The 17,606-nt window shown below is 43.4% G+C and overlaps 1 protein-coding gene across 1 annotated transcript; it reads left to right on the top strand.

Moving 5' to 3' along the window:
- The first annotated feature begins 12,822 nt into the window (after nucleotides 1-12,822).
- LOC148896582 (uncharacterized) lies at nucleotides 12,823-16,354 on the top strand. Its single transcript, XM_088998647.1, has 4 exons — nucleotides 12,823-13,753; nucleotides 13,844-13,927; nucleotides 14,072-14,974; nucleotides 15,506-16,354. Exons 1-4 carry the CDS (start codon nucleotides 13,654-13,656, stop codon nucleotides 15,883-15,885), a joined length of 1,467 nt encoding a protein of 488 aa, XP_088854773.1. The 5' UTR covers nucleotides 12,823-13,653; the 3' UTR covers nucleotides 15,886-16,354.
- The last annotated feature ends 1,252 nt before the right edge of the window (nucleotides 16,355-17,606 follow it).

Consider the following 17,606-nt stretch of genomic DNA (forward strand, 5'->3'; position numbering starts at 1 on the left):
TGTTAAAAGGTAAAAATGGGAAGCAGAAGAAGATTGATGACTTTTTTAAATTGTATACATAATACAGTAAGATGTAAGCGTTGCAGTTTCCCTGTTGTGTTATGTACATGCCCACTGTACTGTATATGAATGCAATCGTTTTTTGCAACAATGTTTCTTGTTTTGTCTGCTGAAGCGCGATGATTTCGAAAATTATTAACATTCCATACTGTGTATTAAAGGACAGCCGATGTCACTTTTTATTCAAATGCAAATAAAAATGACTTCACGCCAAGACGTCTTGCATTGCTTGTGAATCCAAACAATGGCTTCAGATTCGGATAATATGCTTTCTTGTTACACATCCAGTTATGAATATGTTTCAAATACACTGTAGTTCTGAAGATTAAAGCATACATGTTTACAATCATTAAAGAATTATATGTGCCATTTTGAGGCAACATTGGGGGAACATCTCCCCAAAAAAAGGGAGCTAATGGCCAGCTCCGTTTCTTATATGGCGCTTGGCTGCCCTCTTTTGGCGGCTTTTGTTTAATGCAGTTCGGCGCAGGATCGGATATATCAATAGTCCCGGTTATATCGATATTTTTTCGGACTCCCTTGAGTATCGATATAACGAGACTTTACTGTACTTTGGTTTTCCATCCCCGCTGTTGCGCCTCCACTGCGAGTGGTATATATATATATATATATATATATAAATCCTCGTCTCACCCACCATGGGTGGTGTCTGTCCCCCATTTCAGCTCGGGTCTTCTACCAGAGGCCAGGAAGCTTGAGGGTTCTGCGCAGTATCCGTGCTGTTCCCAGCACTGCGCTTTTCTGGACCGAGATGTCCGATGTTGTTCCCGGGATCTGTTGCAACCACTCGTCGAGTTTGGGGGTCACTGCCCCGAGTGCTCCGACGACCACAGGCACGACTGTCACCTTGACCTTCCAGGCTCTCTCCAGCTCCTCTCAGAGCCCTTGGTATTTCTCGATTTTCTCATGTTCCTTCTTTCTGATGTTTCCATCACTCGGGACCGCTACATCCACGATAACGGCTTTCCTTTATATATATATATATATATATATATATATATATATATATATATATATATATATATATATATATATATATATATATATATATGTGTGTGTGTATGTGTGTGTGTGTATATGTATATGGATGTGTATGTATGTAGGTATTGTCAGCGACGGGAAAATCGAATCGGGAAATTGGGAGAAGGGGGAAGGAACACTCGCTCCTTCCTTCCGCCCTATTTTGATTTTGTCCCCGTAGATCGGCCCTCCCGGTAGCGGGCATTCGAGGGAAGGGGGGAAGGAAGTCCCCGAGGGCGAGTGGGAGCGCGAGAGAGAGAATAGTGCGAGCGAAACGAGGAAGGGCGCGCGAGGCGCTGCTCCGCCACTCCGCCCTCGCTCTACTCAGCCGCCCTGACCGCAAGTTCCTCCTTTCCAACTTTTTTACGCGAGCCGATCGCTGAGAGAAATTCGTCCAGGTTCTCACTGCCCCGAGCTAAATAATTATAGCTACTTTTTCGTAGTCCACCCGGTCTTCCCCCATTCCTTCTTCTCCTCCGACGAGTAACCGCGAAAGAAGCGGACTCTGGGCTTTCCAAGGCCAACCGCTTTCATTCTTTTTTCAGAATCGGAGATTCAGGAAACGGACACTGCGCTTTTAAGGCAGTATTCTCTCATATTTTTCACGCTGTTGCAATTGGTATCAGACCTGGATAAGGTTTAATCATCGTTGTTACGATCATTCGGGTTTGTTTTGGGGGTTTTTTCGTAGGTTTGGGCTTAACCTACGAGCGGGAATAAAAAAGCTTCGAACCTTTACTTTGTCGACGGATTAACAAAAAGAGGAAACCACCGTGACAGACGGTGCCTCCCGCTGTTCACACTTTTTTTCATTTTTAGGAGGTTGTAACGGATAGGATCACTCGATATCTTTTCAGAGACGACAATGACTCGCTCTTATGCAATCAACAGGTTTATTTCCTTTTTCACACGATGAGGAACCAGCCAAGCGCCGGTGTTTCACAACTGCAATCCCGGACGTCACAACCCTTTAATGGCGATTACATTTTTTATGTAGATTCTCCCAAGATAAAAGGATTAATGAATAAAACAAAAAATAATAACAATCAAATAAAATAAGTAAATACAAATTATAATACAATCATCTTTTCTATGCGGTTATGCTTTTGTCTATGAAAGTTGAAAGTTTTGTCTATGAAAGTTGACTTTCATTCCGATCGTTTGCGTGGATTTTTACCAATCACGAGGAACGGAAAACCATTCATGTTAACGGTGAGTACTATCACAAAGTTATTTTAAATAATACATTCTGACATTTTGTTGAAAAGTGGCCGCGCTTGCGTGCGTGCGTGTTTGCGTGCGCGCGGGTGTGTTTGTGTGTGTGTGTGTGTGTGTGTGTGTGTGTCTGCGCGCGCTCGTGTGTGTATGGCTCTCACTGAAAAACATTTCTATATATTTTACTTTTATGGCTCTCTTAGTCAAAAAGGTTCCCGACCCCTGCTGTATGCGAATTTAGCCTTCCAATGATAGACAATTTCTCTTTTAAGCGTTTTGCAGCTGGTTATAATATACCTGCATTTGTGTGTTGCTAGCGTTTCACTCCCGTTTAAATTCTTTCTTTTGTTACACATCATATGACATCGCTGGGAGGTTGCGATGATCACAAGGCAATATTCTTCACTCAAAGCGGTTACAAAGCATTGCATAAGCATTTGATTAATATTTATGTTCCTCTATTTGTTGTCTCGCAACGACTGGTTAAATAAAGAGGAAGTATGTATGAAGAAAAGGAACGTTTTCTTTTTTTATAAAATCACTTCTTTTACACTTGGTCAATTTCTTGTGAATTGTCAAATTCTATAATCATCTTTGAATGGCTTTTTATAAGGCATTGACTTTGGAATGCTTTATTTTAGTAGTTGCATTTGTACAATACAGTAAAGTCTCGTTATATCGATATCGTTATATCGATAGTACCGCTTATTACGATACTACTTTCATTTCCCTTGCACATTTCTAGTCTTTTTATGTATAATTAGTACCGTTTAGTACGATACCCGGTTATTACGATAATCCGGTTATTACGGTGCTCCTTTTCATCCCCCGCCGGCCATTTTGCTGTTTATATCGATACATCGGTCGCGCCATTGGTCGACTTGGTCACGTGTCTTGGTCAAGTGACACGCCATCGGTCGCGCCATTGGTCAACTTGGTCACGTGTCTTGGTTAGGTGACACGCCATCGGTCACGCCATTGGTCGACTTGATCGCGTGACTTGGTTACGTGACACGCCATCGGTCGCGCCATTGGTCGACTTGGTCACGTGTCTTGGTTACGTGACACGCCATTGGTCGCGCCATTGGTCGACTTGGTCACGTGACTTGGTTACGTGACACGCCATCGATCGCGCCATTGGTCGACTTGGTCACGTGAGTTTGTTACGTGACCAGCACCCGTGTAGCAGAGCCATTTTCATTTTCAGACGCTAGCTCGTGTGTAGCAGACGAGATTGAAGTGTTTGTGTTAAAAGTCTGTCTGTGTAAGCTCTCAGTCGTACAGGAGTGGTCCATCGATGAGAAGGTTTCTTCAGCCGTCATCTGTACAAATTTGAAGGTTTCGGACGTTTCGCCTCCTATCCAAGATGACGGCTGAAGAAACCTTCTCATCGATGGACCACTCCTGTACGACTGAGAGCTTACATAGACGTATTGCTGCCAACTTTGGGAGAGACATCCTTCTGCTGGTACGTAACTTAGAAAAGGCCACCTTTAAATTAGCTGACTTAAAGAACCACCTCAGATTCAATCTTGGATGTAGACAGAGCCGGTTAATTCTTAAATGCTTGAAGCAAGCACCCCTGGAACCCGGATACTTAGCCGATAAAATGCAACAAAATTATACTAGGAAAATACTAAATTTGCGAATTAGGAGACTTAACATAGAGTTAAAAAACAAACAGTCAGAAATAGAAACTTATTATCAGCGATTACAAACTAAACTTACCCACAATATCTATCAGGAAGTGTGTGAATTTACTAAATCCGGTTATATGAGGCACCACAGCAAAACCAAAGAGAGACAAAAGGGTAAATTTCAAAACTTACTTTTACTGAAACAATCTCAGCTACTGGTAAACACGCGAAAAATTAGGAATGAACAGATTTCAAGGGAGAATTGGATCAAACATTTGTCAGACAGAGATCTCTCAGAGACAGAAAAAGCGGTACTAACCAAAGGTTTAAATTTCTCAGTGACTCCTAAAACTATACCAACAATAGATTACATCACAGCTACTGAATCGGCGATTAAAAATAACAAACTTTCGTATGCAGAGGCAGATGATCTACGCATTAAAATATCAGCCCTTCTCAGTAGTGCCAAACTTCCTCCGTCCAACATAACATTAGAAGAGAGAAAGGCGTTAACTACTCTAGAAAAAGACAAAAATATTACTATTTTGCCAGCAGACAAGGGGAGATGCACAGTGCTACTCAACACATTGGATTATGAAGACAAAATAAATAGGCTAATCAGTGATTCTAACACGTATGAGCAACTAAAAAGGGACCCTTCCAATAGAAGAAAGAAATGATAGACTGTCTCCAAAAGTTAGAGAAAGGAAAACATATAGACAAACAGATGTATTTTAGATTATACCTGGGAGAGGCCACGCCATGTATCTATGGCCTGCCAAAAATACATAAAGAAGGGTTCCCCCTCAGACCCATTGTTTGTAGCATTGACTCCTCTACATACAATGTAGCCAAATATTTAAAAACTATTTTAGCTCCGTTGGTTGGTAACACAGAATATCACGTAGAGAACACCACAGGGTTTGTAGAGAGGATCAAAGACCTCATATTGGAACCTGAGGAAACTTTGGCATCATACGATGTGACTTCTCTCTTTACATCTGTCCCAACCCCAGCAGCAGTCTCAGTGGTGAGGACGAGACTGCTGGCGGATGTTTCTCTGCATGAAAGAACCAAACTTAAACCGGATCACATCTGCCAATTATTGGAAATCTGCCTTAATACTACGTATTTTCAATTTCGGGGAAAAAAATATAAACAAATTCATGGTTGTGCTATGGGCTCACCAGTTTCACCCATAGTGGCTAATCTTTACATGGAAGAAATGGAGAAACAGGCCCTCACATCCTTCCCCGGGATAAAACCTAGATACTGGTTTAGATATGTGGACGATACTTTTGTCATAATTAAAAAACAAGAAATTCAATCCTTCACAGATCATCTCAACTCTGTAGACATCAACATTAAATTTACTCGTGAGGACTTTAAAGAGAACCAACTAGCCTTCTTGGATTGTAAAGTAATTATAAAAGAGGACAGAGCGCTAAAAACAGAAGTCTATAGGAAGACTACGCACACTGACCAATACTTACTTTTTGACTCTAACCACCCTTTACAACACAAACTAGGAGTTATCAGAACCCTCCAGCATAGGGCTAAACTAATACCAACTAGCATTGAAGGTAGAGAAAAGGAGTCAAAACATATCAGGAGAGCACTCACTAACTGTGGGTACCCTCAGTGGTCATTCAACAAATGTCAGAAAGAAAGAATAGGGAATGAAACCAATAATTCTCAAGATACAAAAAGGAGAGGAGTAGCAGTACCTTACATTGCAGGAGTTTCTGAAAAATTACAACGAGTCCTTTGGCAACATAAAATTCCTACCTATTTCAAACCGATAAACACGTTAAAGATAAAATTAGTGCATCCAAAAGATAGGCTACCAAATGAAAAACAAAGTAATGTAGTTTATTCCATACATTGTATGAATGAAAATTGTAAAGAGCAGTACATTGGGGAGACTCAACAAATTCTCAAAAAAGACTTTATCAACATCGCAGGGCTAATACAAGTGGGCCTCAATCGGCAGTACATTTGCACCTCAAAGCTAGCAACCACTCATTTGACGACAATGAGGTTAAAATCTTAGCGAAAGAACGTAGATGGTTTGAAAGGGGGTAAAAGAAGCGATTCTTATAAAACAACAAAATCCTTCATTAACCGGTCTGGTGGGGTGAGGTTCAATTTGGATCGTTCATACAATAGCCTACTTAGGCAAAACAGGTTAGGCAACTTTCGTAATGCTGATGAGGGTCGTAATGCTGATGAGGTGATACCGGTGGGAGTGGGGCAAATAGGCCCGTCGTTAGTCAGGAATGTAGGAACAATCAGTGGGGCCACAGGGAGGGGTCCTCTGCCCCCCTCAACCTGAGAGTAGGGACCTATCATAGCTGTGTCCGGCGCCACCATGTCTGGACATTAGGGATATATAAATAGGGCCGACACGACCAGTCAGACTTTAGTTCGCTGACGAAGCCTCTTGGAAAGGAGGCGAAACGTCCGAAACCTTCAAATTTCTACAGATGACGGCTGAAGAAACCTTCTCATCTTTGTGTTAAAAGGTAAAAATGGGAAGCAGAAGAAGATTGATGACTTTTTTTAATTGTATACATAATACAGTAAGATGTAAGCGTTGCAGTTTCCCTGTTGTGTTATGTACATGCCCACTGTACTGTATATGAATGCAATCGTTTTTTTGCAACAATGTTTCTTGTTTTGTCTGCTGAAGCGTGATGATTTTGAAAATTATTAACATTCCATACTGTGTATTAAAGGACAACCGATGTCACTTTTTATTCAAAAGCAAAACACCAATAAAAATGACTTCACGCCAAGACGTCTTGCATTGCTTGTGAATCCAAGCAATGGCTTCAGATTCGGATAATATGCTTTCTTGTTACACATCCAGTTATGAATATGATTCAAATACACTGTAGTTCGGAAGATGAAAGCATACATGTTTGCAATCATTAAAGAATTATATGTGCCATTTTGAGGCAACATTGGGGGAACATCTCAAACCAAAAAAAAAAGGCACAAAATGGGAGCTCATGGCCAGCTCCGTTTCTTATATGGCGCTTGGCTGCCCTCTTTTGGCGGCTTTTGTTAATGCAGTTCGGCGCAGAATCGGATATATCGATAGTCCGGTTATATCGACATACTTTCCAACTCCCGAGAATATCGATATAACGAGACTTTACTGTATCTTGACTCTGGTTTATACTGATTGGGCCTCAGGCTGAGCTAGGATACCTCTGTCCCCATCTAGTGGTCGAATTGGGAATTTGCAGCAGGACTTAAACCATCCAATTTCATTTCCTTAATTTCTGGGGCCTATTCTCCTGCCTAACGAGGCGCGTTACCTTGACAGTATGTGTATATATATATATATATATACACAGTAAAGTCTCGTTATATCGATATCGGATATATCGATAGTCCCGGTTATATCGATACTATTTCTATGCACGCACGGAGAAAATTACATGCAAACAGGGTCGGATATATCGATAGTCCCGGTTATATCGATATTTTTTCGGACTCCCTTGAATATCGAAAAAAAAAAATCCTCGTCTCACCCACCATGGGTGGTGTCTGTCCCCATTTCAGCTCGGGTCCTCTACCAGAGGCCAGGAAGCTTGAGGGTTCTGCGCAGTATCCGTGCTGTTGCCAGCACTGCGCTTTTCTGGACCGAGATATCCGATGTTGTTCCCGGGATCTGTTGCAACCACTCGTCGAGTTTGGGGGTCACTGCCCCAAGTGCTCCGACCACCACAGGCACGACTGTCACCTTTACCTTCCAGGCTCTCTCCAGCTCCTCTCTGAGCCCTTGGTATTTCTCGATTTTCTCATGTTCCTTCTTTCTGATGTTCCCATCACTCGGGACCGCTACATCCACGACAACGGCTTTCCTTTCCCCTTTATCTATGACCACGATATCTGGTTGGTTGGCCATTACCATCTTGTCAGTCTGTATCTGGAAGTCCCACTATGCCAGCCACCTGGTTATGGCGCTCCATGTAGGCTTTCCCTGCCAGCATCTTACACCCTGCAGTTACGTGTTGGATTGTCTCAGGTGCCTCTTTGCACAACCTACACCTTGGGTCTTGTCTGGTGTGGTATATCCCTGCCTCTATGACTCTGGTGTTCAGGGCCTGCTCTTGGGCAGCCAGGATGAGTGCCTCTGTGCTGTCCTTTAGGCCAGCCCTCTCTAGCCACTGATAGGACTTCTTGAGATCAGCCACTTCTGCTATGGTTCGGTGGTACATCCCGTGTAGGGGCTTTTCCTCCCATGATTGTCCCTCTTCCAGCACCTCATCCTCTGTTCCCCATTGACTGAGACATTCTCTGAGTACATCATCCGTTGGAGCCTTCTCTTTGATGTATTCATGGAGCTTGGATGTTTCATCCTGGACAGTGGCTCTCACACTCACTAGTCCCCGGCCTCCTTCCTTAGGGCTTGTGTACAGTCTCAGGGTGCTGGACTTGGGATGGAACCCTCCGTGCATGTTGAGGAGTTTTCGGGTCTTAACATCCGTGGTCTGAATCTCTTCCTTTGGCCACCTTATTATTCCTGCAGGGTATCTGATCACTGGCAGGGCATAGCTGTTTATTGCCCGGGTTTTGTTCTTGCCATTGAGCTGGCTTCTGAGGACTTGCCTCACCCGCTGGAGGTATTTGGTCGTAGCCGCTTTCCTTGTTGCTAATTCGAGGTTGCCATTGGCCTGTGGTATACCGAGGTACTTGTAGCTGTTTTCAATGTCTGCTATTGTTCCTTCAGGGAGTGAGACCCCTTCAGTGTGAACTACCTTGCCCCTCTTAGTCACCATCCGACTACATTTCTCCAGCCCGAATGACATTCCGATATCACTGCTGTAGATCCTGGTTGTGTGGATCAGGGAGTCTATGTCCCTTTCGCTCTTAGCATACAGCTTGATGTCATCCATGTAGAGGAGGTGACTGATCGTAGCTCCATTTCTGAGGCGGTATCCATAGCCTGTCTTGGCGATTATCTGGCTGAGGGGGTTCAGTCCTATGCAGAACAGCAGTGGGGAGAGTGCATCACCTTGGTATATGCCACATTTGATGGACACTTGCGTTAGTGGCTTGCCATTTGCTTCAAGTGTGGTTTTCCACATCCTCATCGAGTTTGCAACGAAGGCTCTCAGGGTCCTGTTGACCTTATACAACTTGATCCATGTGTGTGGCATCGAGTCATATGCTTTCTTGTAATCAATCCAGGCTGTGCACAGGTTGGTATGTCGGGACCTGCAGTCTTGAGCGACTGTTCTGTCAACCAGCAGCTGATGTTTGGCACCTCTAGTATCTCTACTAATGCCTTTCTGAGCTTTGCTCATGTATTGATCCATGTGTCCACTTATCTTAGCCGCAATGATGCCTGACATGAGCTTCCATGTTGTGGAGAGACAGGTTATTGGCCGATAGTTGGAAGGAACTGCACCCTTTGAGGAATCCTTCATGATCAGGATTGTTCGGCCTTCGGTTAGCCATCCTGGGTGAGTCCCATCCATCAGCAGCTGGTTCATTTGTGCTGCTAGGCGCTCGTGGAGAGCTGTGAGTTTCTTTAGCCAGTAGGTGTGGACCATATCCGGGCCTGGTGCCGTCCAGTTTTTCATACCTGAGACTCTTCCTTGTATATCTGCCGCTGTGATGGTAACTGGGTTCTGTTCAGGGAGGTTGCTGTGCTCCTCTTTCAGAGTCACCAGCCATTGTGCACTGCTGTTATGTGCGACCTCCTTCTCCCATATGCCTTTCCAGTATCTTTCAGTTTCCAGCCTTGGAGGGTCTGCTCTGCTGTTAGAACCCTGCCACTGAGCGTACACTTTCGCAGGTTGTGTTGCGAACAGCCTGTTTATTCTTCTGGCCTCATTCTCTTTCGTGTACCTCTTTAGGCGACTGGCCAAGGCCTGGAGCCTTTGTTTGGCAGTTTCGAGTGCTTCAGGTATGGTTATCTGCATGTACCTCTTGGGTATTGGCCTTTTTTTATTCACACCTCTCTGGGTCTCCGTCAATTGACTCACATCTTTCCGAGCCGCCTTGATCTTGGCCTCCAACCGTCTTTTCCATGGTGGGTAATGAATCTCGTGGCTCTCATGGTTGCTCTTGTAGCCAAGCATGTCTAGGATCACTGATGCTGAGGTGTATATCAGCTCATTGGTTTCCGTGATCGTTCCGGTCGGGATCGTTCTCAGTGCTGCATTCACAGTTTCCATGAGACTTTCAGGTGGTACTTCACATAGCCGTTGTAATCGGTGCCTTCGTTGCCCAGTTTTCATTCTTGCCATGATCTTATCTCTCAGGTCATTTGCTGCCTCGCTCAGCATTTCATTTATTGGGGCTGGCTTCCCAATCTCATTATTCATTGGGGCTTGCCTCCCAATCTCTGGTTGAACCTCTTCCTGTGATGTGGCAGCCTGGGGCCCTTCACCTCGGAATTTGTGTTGTACCTCATCAATCTCAAGTTGTGATAGCAATTGCCGTTTGTGGATATTGGAACACTGAGCTACTAGTTGTTTCCTGGTCAACCGTGACTGTGGGTTTCGAAGTAACCATTCAGCCCCCATTCTCCGCATGTAACCCCTCTGACTAGGGTTGCTTGAGTAGTAGCATTCCAACAGAGCCATGTTATCGCATCTCGTCCATCTCCGCTTTGTTCCAGTAGCCCATTTTTCATCAGGGTGCTCTGGTTCCCCAGCACCTGACGCAGACCTTGTTTGGCCGGGCGACGTCTGAGCCGGCATGTGGGATTCGAACCCTCGTCTCCCATATGCCAAACCGATGGACTGTGTGGAGCATTATCAACTGAGCTATCCAGCCGCATCTATATATATATATATATATATATATATATATATATATATAGGGCGGCCCGGTAGTCGAGTGGTTAGCACACCGGCTTCACAGTGCAGAGGTCGCCGGTTCGCGTCCCGGTCCGGCCTCCCTGCGTGGAGTTTGCATGCTCTCCCCGGACCCGCATGGGTTTTCTCTGGGTCCTCCGGTTTCCTCCCACACTCCAAAAACATGCATGGCAGGCAGATTGACCACTCCAAATTGTCCCTCGGTGTGAGTGTGAGAGTGACTGTTGTATGTCTTTGTGTGCCCTGCGATTGACTGGCAACCAATTCGGGGTGTCCCCCGCCTCGTGCCCGAAGATAGCTCAGATAGGCTCCAGCAACCCCGGCGACCCTAATGAGGAATAAGCGGTACGGAAAATGAGATGTGATGATATATATATATAAATAAATCCTCGGCTCACCACCCTTGGGTGGTGTCTGTCCCTCATTTTAGGTCGGGTCCAATATACTGTGTGTAGTCACGTAGTTAACCTCACAGTGCAGAAGTACTGGGTTCAATTCCAGTTCTACCCTTGCTGTGTCAAATTTGCATATTCTCTTCCTTTGACATCGCCAAAAGATGCACGGCAGCTTAAACACTCCAAATCGTTGCGAGATGTGAGTATGGGTGCGGATGGTTGCATGTTTTTGTGTGCTCTGCGAGAGGCTGGCAATCAGTTCAGGATTTCCCTGCCTACTACACCCCTGGGAGGATAAAGCGGTTCAGAAAATGTATGATGGATGGATTTCATGTATGCGTATATTAATGGTGTCTTATTTTTCTGCTTCTTTTAGTCAAACTTTGCCCAACAAAGTGGGTAAAATTCAAGGAAAGATGCTACTACATCTCTGACAAAGGTGTAAAAAGACCTGGAAATCAAGTCGAAGAGACTGTCAAGACCGAGGAGGTGACCTGGTCATTGTCACCTCAAAGGAGGAGGAAGATTTTATCTCTGTATATTATAATAGAGTGTGGATTGATGTCTCTGACTTGGCGCATGAGAGGAAGTGGAAGTGTGTGAATGGGAACGAACTGGACTTTCAAGGATATTGGCAATAAGGGGAACCAAATGATGATATCAGTGCAGAGGACTGTGTGGAGCATTCTCGTTTACGGCAGGAATGGAATGACATGCCCTGTACTGAGAGACTTTCTTGGATTTGTGAGGATTAACATATTTGTGAGTGTGTGTGTGTGTGTGTATGTGTGTGTGTGTGTGTGTGTGTGTGTGTGTGTGTGTGTGTGTGTGTGTGTGTGTGTGTGTGTGTGTGTGTGTGTGTGTGTGCGTGTGTGCATGTGTGCGTGCGTGTGCTTGTGTGCAAGTGTGCGTGGCTGCATGTGAGTGTGAGTGTGAGTGCGTGTGTGTGTGTTCGTGCGTGTGTGTGTCTGTATGTGTGTTTGTGTGGAAGACTTCCTTTCTTTCAGTGACGTACGGTGAGGTTCATGGCTGGTGAGGCACTGACGTCATCAATGACGTCACCGCTCGTCTCTACTTAGTATTTGAACGGTAAATTCAGCGATTTTGAAAAAAATCCTAAAACGGTAAAGTTAAATGGACGAGAACTTTAAAGTACAAATCACTAAATACATCTAACTGTTTAATGTATTTTTTCATTTGATATTTCCATGACAGCTTTCCATGATGACAGGTGAGGCACTGCCTCACCTGTCTCCACTGACTGCACGTCACTGCTTTCTTTTGAATAGTGTGCAAAACAATGATCACCTTTTTCTATTCCACTAGAAAATCATGAAAACAGAAATCATGTATTACCCTCTTAATTATGTGTACAAGCAATATTTTCCAGTTATATTTAAAGATTAGTTCAACATTAAACATTCATTTATTCTTCAACTGTCAAATGAGTTTTGAACATTAATCAATGTGCTAATAAAAAAAAGAAGAAAAAAAAACTATTGCACAACCCCATTTTTGTGCCGAACAGTTTTAGAAAAGGATGGGTTGTGTTTAATAACTCTATGGTACCTGGATTTGAACATTATTTACTTACAGTCATTCAACTGTAAAAAGGAAATAAAAACTGTGCCCTTCTTGCTTTATATGTGGAGTTTGCATGCTCTCTCTGTGCTTGCATGGTTTTCTCTGGGCAGACTGGTTTCCTCCCATGTGGAAAGCTGATTGAATGTTTATGTCCTTAATAAAGATATGCTGATACTTATACTAAAAATACAGTGTACAATTTGAACAGTATAAAGCTTTTCAACCCAGGTACTCAAAGAGCCGTCTCACCATTTTATCGACTGAAATGATGCAGCATCAGCCGCAACTGCTATTTGCTCAAGGCACCTTTGAGGGCGTTGCAGTGATTGAGGATCAAACCCACGGGAATTATAAAGACAACCACTCTACCACCCCAATCACGACAATGTCAATGACCTTGACGCGTTCAAATTTCTATCCAAAACAGTTTATTTTGACAATGAGGTATTTAAATTTCGAGTAAGGGCTATAAAGAAACGCATCTTGAAAAATTTGCCCAGTCAGTTTGGTGACTTCCTTTTATTGAAATAAAGAAATATGAAGTTTACTGACTGTCCTATTATCTTTAAGATTTGGACCACCTTTTCCTGATAATGAAAGACACGACCCATGACAAACTGAGTTTAACAAATTCCTCTAGATTTAAGTACACAGAGAGGATGACACATGACTTTTGATTGTAGGATTGGTACTCCATTTGCTCCTTCGATTTATTACAGGTCTTAACTGTTTTTCCCCAGACGGCTCCTTTAAAATCATAGAAAGGCGTGGCAGTTTTTTTTTTCCTGATTCAGCAGATGACAAAGCCTAAGCAATGATTTTTTGTTGCAACACTTGGTGTTGGTGTCAACCAAGAGGGTGCCAATACAAATCAGACACATGTCACTGACATTTAACAGCAAATCTGGGATGATTACAGGAGGTGGTTGGGAATTAATGGAATCAAAATCTGAATATGGAGGGAGAGTTCCGAAATCAGGTAAAAACCACTTGGATTTATATATTTTAAAAATGATAATACTTGACCAAATGAATTCTGCTCCTCTGTATTTTGTTATTTGTGATTCAGTTAGGTGGATTGGAGGTGTCGCACTCTGTCTGGGGCTGCTCTATCTTCTCCTGCTGCTTATTATCATAGCCATGGTGGGCCAACGTGAGTACATGTCTTGACACGATTGCAAGGCCAAACAACACTGTGCTTACGTCATTGCATTGGGAGCTCATCGACAGTTGTTGCTTTAGACAACCTTCTCCTGGGGTGCTTTTAAAGACTCAGAATGTATTCATTTTGTTGCAGACATCGAACCAAGCCCCCTGAATGACACTCAACAATGGTCTGTTGGTCTCTCCACCTCTCCCAATCTGACTTCACACTATGTTCAGTTGCAAGGCAAATACAACACCTTGTTAGAAAGCAATAATCAGTTAGAGACCAAAGTCTGTTCTCTGACTAATGAGAAGGACACTGTCAAGGGGGAGCGAGACCGCCTTCAAAATGAGCGAGATATACTTCAGAACCAGCGAGTTGTTCTTGAAAAGGAGCGGAACTCCCTCCATAGCGAACGTGACGCACTAAAAATTGAACAAGGAACTCACAGGACTGAGCAAGATACCCTCCAAAATGAGCAGGAGGTAATCAAAAATGAGCGAGACAACCTGAAAATTGAACAAGAAGTCCTAAAAAAGGAGGAAGAACAGCTAAAAAGTGAGAGGGACTTGCTAAAGAATGAGAAGGAGACTCTACAACATGAGCGAGACACGCTTCAGATTGAACATACATTTCTCAAAAGTGAGCTTGATACTCTCAAGTATGATAAAAGCAGTCTCCAAACGGAGCAAGTGGCTCTAAGAAATGAGCGAGACACCCTCAAGAATTACAAAGACATCCTTCAAAAGGAAAAAGAAGTGCTTAGACGTGAGCGAGACACCCTCCAGAATGACAAAGACATCCTCCAAAAAGAACAAAAAGCCCTTAGACGTGAGCTAGATGCCCTACAAAATGAGAAAGATACCCTACAAACTGAGCGCAACGGCCTCAGGACAGAGCGGGATAACCTCACAGTTGAACGGGACCAATTGAGTTTGATGTCCAGCAATCTGACCAAAGAGCTGGAGGTGCTGCAGAGCCGGTTCAGCAAAGTGGTTGCAAGTCGGGACGGCTTGAAGGAGGAGACTCAAGAGTTAAATCAAAACAGATCAGGTGGGTGCGGCATACTTAGAAAAAAGATAGTAAGCACAACCATCCTGCTTTGGGGTTCCTGCTCAGAACAATTAATTTAGCAAGATGAAGATTACATGAAGAACTAACTTGACACTTTTGTTTCACTGTCCATTTAATTACAAAAGAGGGCTATTCTATTTATCTGTCGATGTAAATAACGTTACTGGATTTTTATTTGCGGCCCAGTGGTCAACTGGTTAATTCGTCAACCTCACGGTGCAGAAGTACTGTGTTCAAATCCAGTTCCGCCCTTGCTTTGTCAAGTTTGTTCTCTGACTGCCTGCGTGGATTTTCTCCGGGTACATCCACTTTCCTTTGACATCAGTTTAAATACTCTAAATTGATCCGAGAAGTGAGTGTGAGTGCAGATGGTTGCATGTTTCTGTGCACCCTGCGAGTGGCTGGCAATCGGTTCAGGGTGTCCCCCGACTACTGCCATAAAATGGTTCCAAAAATGGATGGGTTTTATGTATGAATATATTAATCATGTCCTTTTTTCTGCTTCTTCAGTCAAACTTTGCCCAACAAAGTGGGTAAAATTCAAGGAAAAATGCTACTACATCTCTGAGAAAGGTGAAACAAGGTCATGGAAAACAAGTCGAAGAGACTGTCAAGACCGAGGAGGTGACCTGGTCATTGTCACCTCAAAGGAGGAGGAAGATTTTATCTCTGTGTATTATGATAGAGTGTGGATTGGTCTCTCTGACTTGGAGCATGAGGGCAAGTGGATGTGGGTGAATGGGAAGGAACTGGACTTTAAAGGATATTGGCAAAGAGGGGAACCAAATGATGTTACCAGTGCAGAGGACTGTGTGGAGCATTCTCGTTCAGGGCAGGGATGGAATGATATGCGCTGTACTGAGAGACTTTCTTGGATATGTGAGGATTAACATGTTTGTGTGTGTGTGTGTGTGTGTGTGTGTGTGTGTGTGTGTGTGTGTGTGTGTGTGTGTGTGTGTGTGTGTGTGTGTGTGTGTGTGTGTGTGTGTGTGTGTGTGTGTGTGTGTGTGTGTGTGTGTGTGTGTGTGTGTGTGTGTGTGTGTGTGTGTGTGTGTGTGTGTGTGTGTGCGCGTGTGTGTGTGCGTGTGCGTGCGTGTGTGTGTATATGTGTGTGTGTGTGTAAGGATGTTGTGAGTGACTTCCCTTCTATTGAACTGTGTGCAAAATAATCATCTTTTGCTGCTCCACCAGAAAATTATTAAAACAGAAATCATGTACTACCCTCATAATTATGTGTACAAGCAATGATTTGAGTTATATTTAAACATGAGTTCAACAGGAAACATTCATTTATCGTCAAACTGTCAAATGAGTTTTGAACATTAACCACTCTGCTAATAAAGAAAAATAAACTACAAATATTGTACAACCCCTTTTTTTGTGGATAACAATTTTAGGAAAGGATCGGTAGTTTTGAATAATTCCATGATATCTGGATTTTAACATTATTTATTGACAGACGTTGAAGTCTAAAAAGGAAATAAAACCTCTGGCCTTCCTGCTTTTTATGTAGTTTGCATGCTCTCCCCACGCATGCATAGATTTTCTCTGGGCACTCTGGTTTCCTCCCACGTGGCAAGCTGATTGAACACTCCAAATCGTCACTAGGTGCAAGTGTGCGCGCGAATGGTTATTTGTCTTTTCATGCCCCTGCGATTAGCTGGTATCCGCTTCAGGTTGTCCACCGCCTACTGCCCGAAGAGAGCTGGGATATGCTCCAGCAGAGCCTATCCCTCGTGACGATAAGTGTATTAGAATGTGGATGGATAGAATCATAGCATATTAAAAAAAAACTATCCAGGCAACCTGCTGAATATCGCTCTCTCTGTGACCATGATTTGCCTAGCAAACATTGGGGCTCCAAAAAACAATGGCATGATCGCATGTGATGTGCCGTCGCACCATCCCTTTATTCACTGGAACTGGCCACCTCTCCTAACTCAGGGCCGATATGCCCTTAGAGGTTAAGTCAATATTTGTACTTGTATTCCAAATCCTGGCTAAATATTAACTGTAGCATGATCTTGACAAACCAACAACTATATGACTCCTCAAAGCGTCAAGTTTAACTCATTAGTGTGTTGTAACATCAGTGTGGAAGTTTTTCTTGTTATTTCTCTGATGTCAATTTACCGCTACATTCTATACTCACTGTTACATGTTTTGCCATCTTTGCTTCTGCATTTATATTAATTAGTAGCCACACCATTGCCCTTTCGTTTGCCTTCATTTCTTCTCTTGGTCACTAATAAGTAATCAATGAATGACCCACTTTGTCCTTCTATTCCTTCTTGCAATACCATCAGTGTGTGTTTCAACTGGGTGATCAAGTGCAAAATTGTTGCCTTCAGATGTGATTAGGGGTGTGGAAAAAACAACAACTTTTACTCCGATGTAGCACCAATCTGCAAAGTTATACTTGTGGAGCCGCTGAAAACAGCTTAAACCGGAGCAAATTTAACCCTGCACATGAGGTAGTTAAAAGTTTTAATCCGTGGCAAATGCTAGTTTAAGGGGCAGCACCGATATCAAATCGGCCGTGTGAACGCTACAGAGGGAGTAAAAAGAAGAAGAAAAAAAAAACAATAACCTCAACCTAAATCATGTTTAA

The sequence above is a fragment of the Hippocampus bargibanti genome, linkage group LG06, assembly GCF_051943395.1.
Source record: "Hippocampus bargibanti isolate YZ-2025 linkage group LG06, ASM5194339v1, whole genome shotgun sequence".
Classification (NCBI taxonomy): domain Eukaryota; kingdom Metazoa; phylum Chordata; class Actinopteri; order Syngnathiformes; family Syngnathidae; genus Hippocampus; species Hippocampus bargibanti.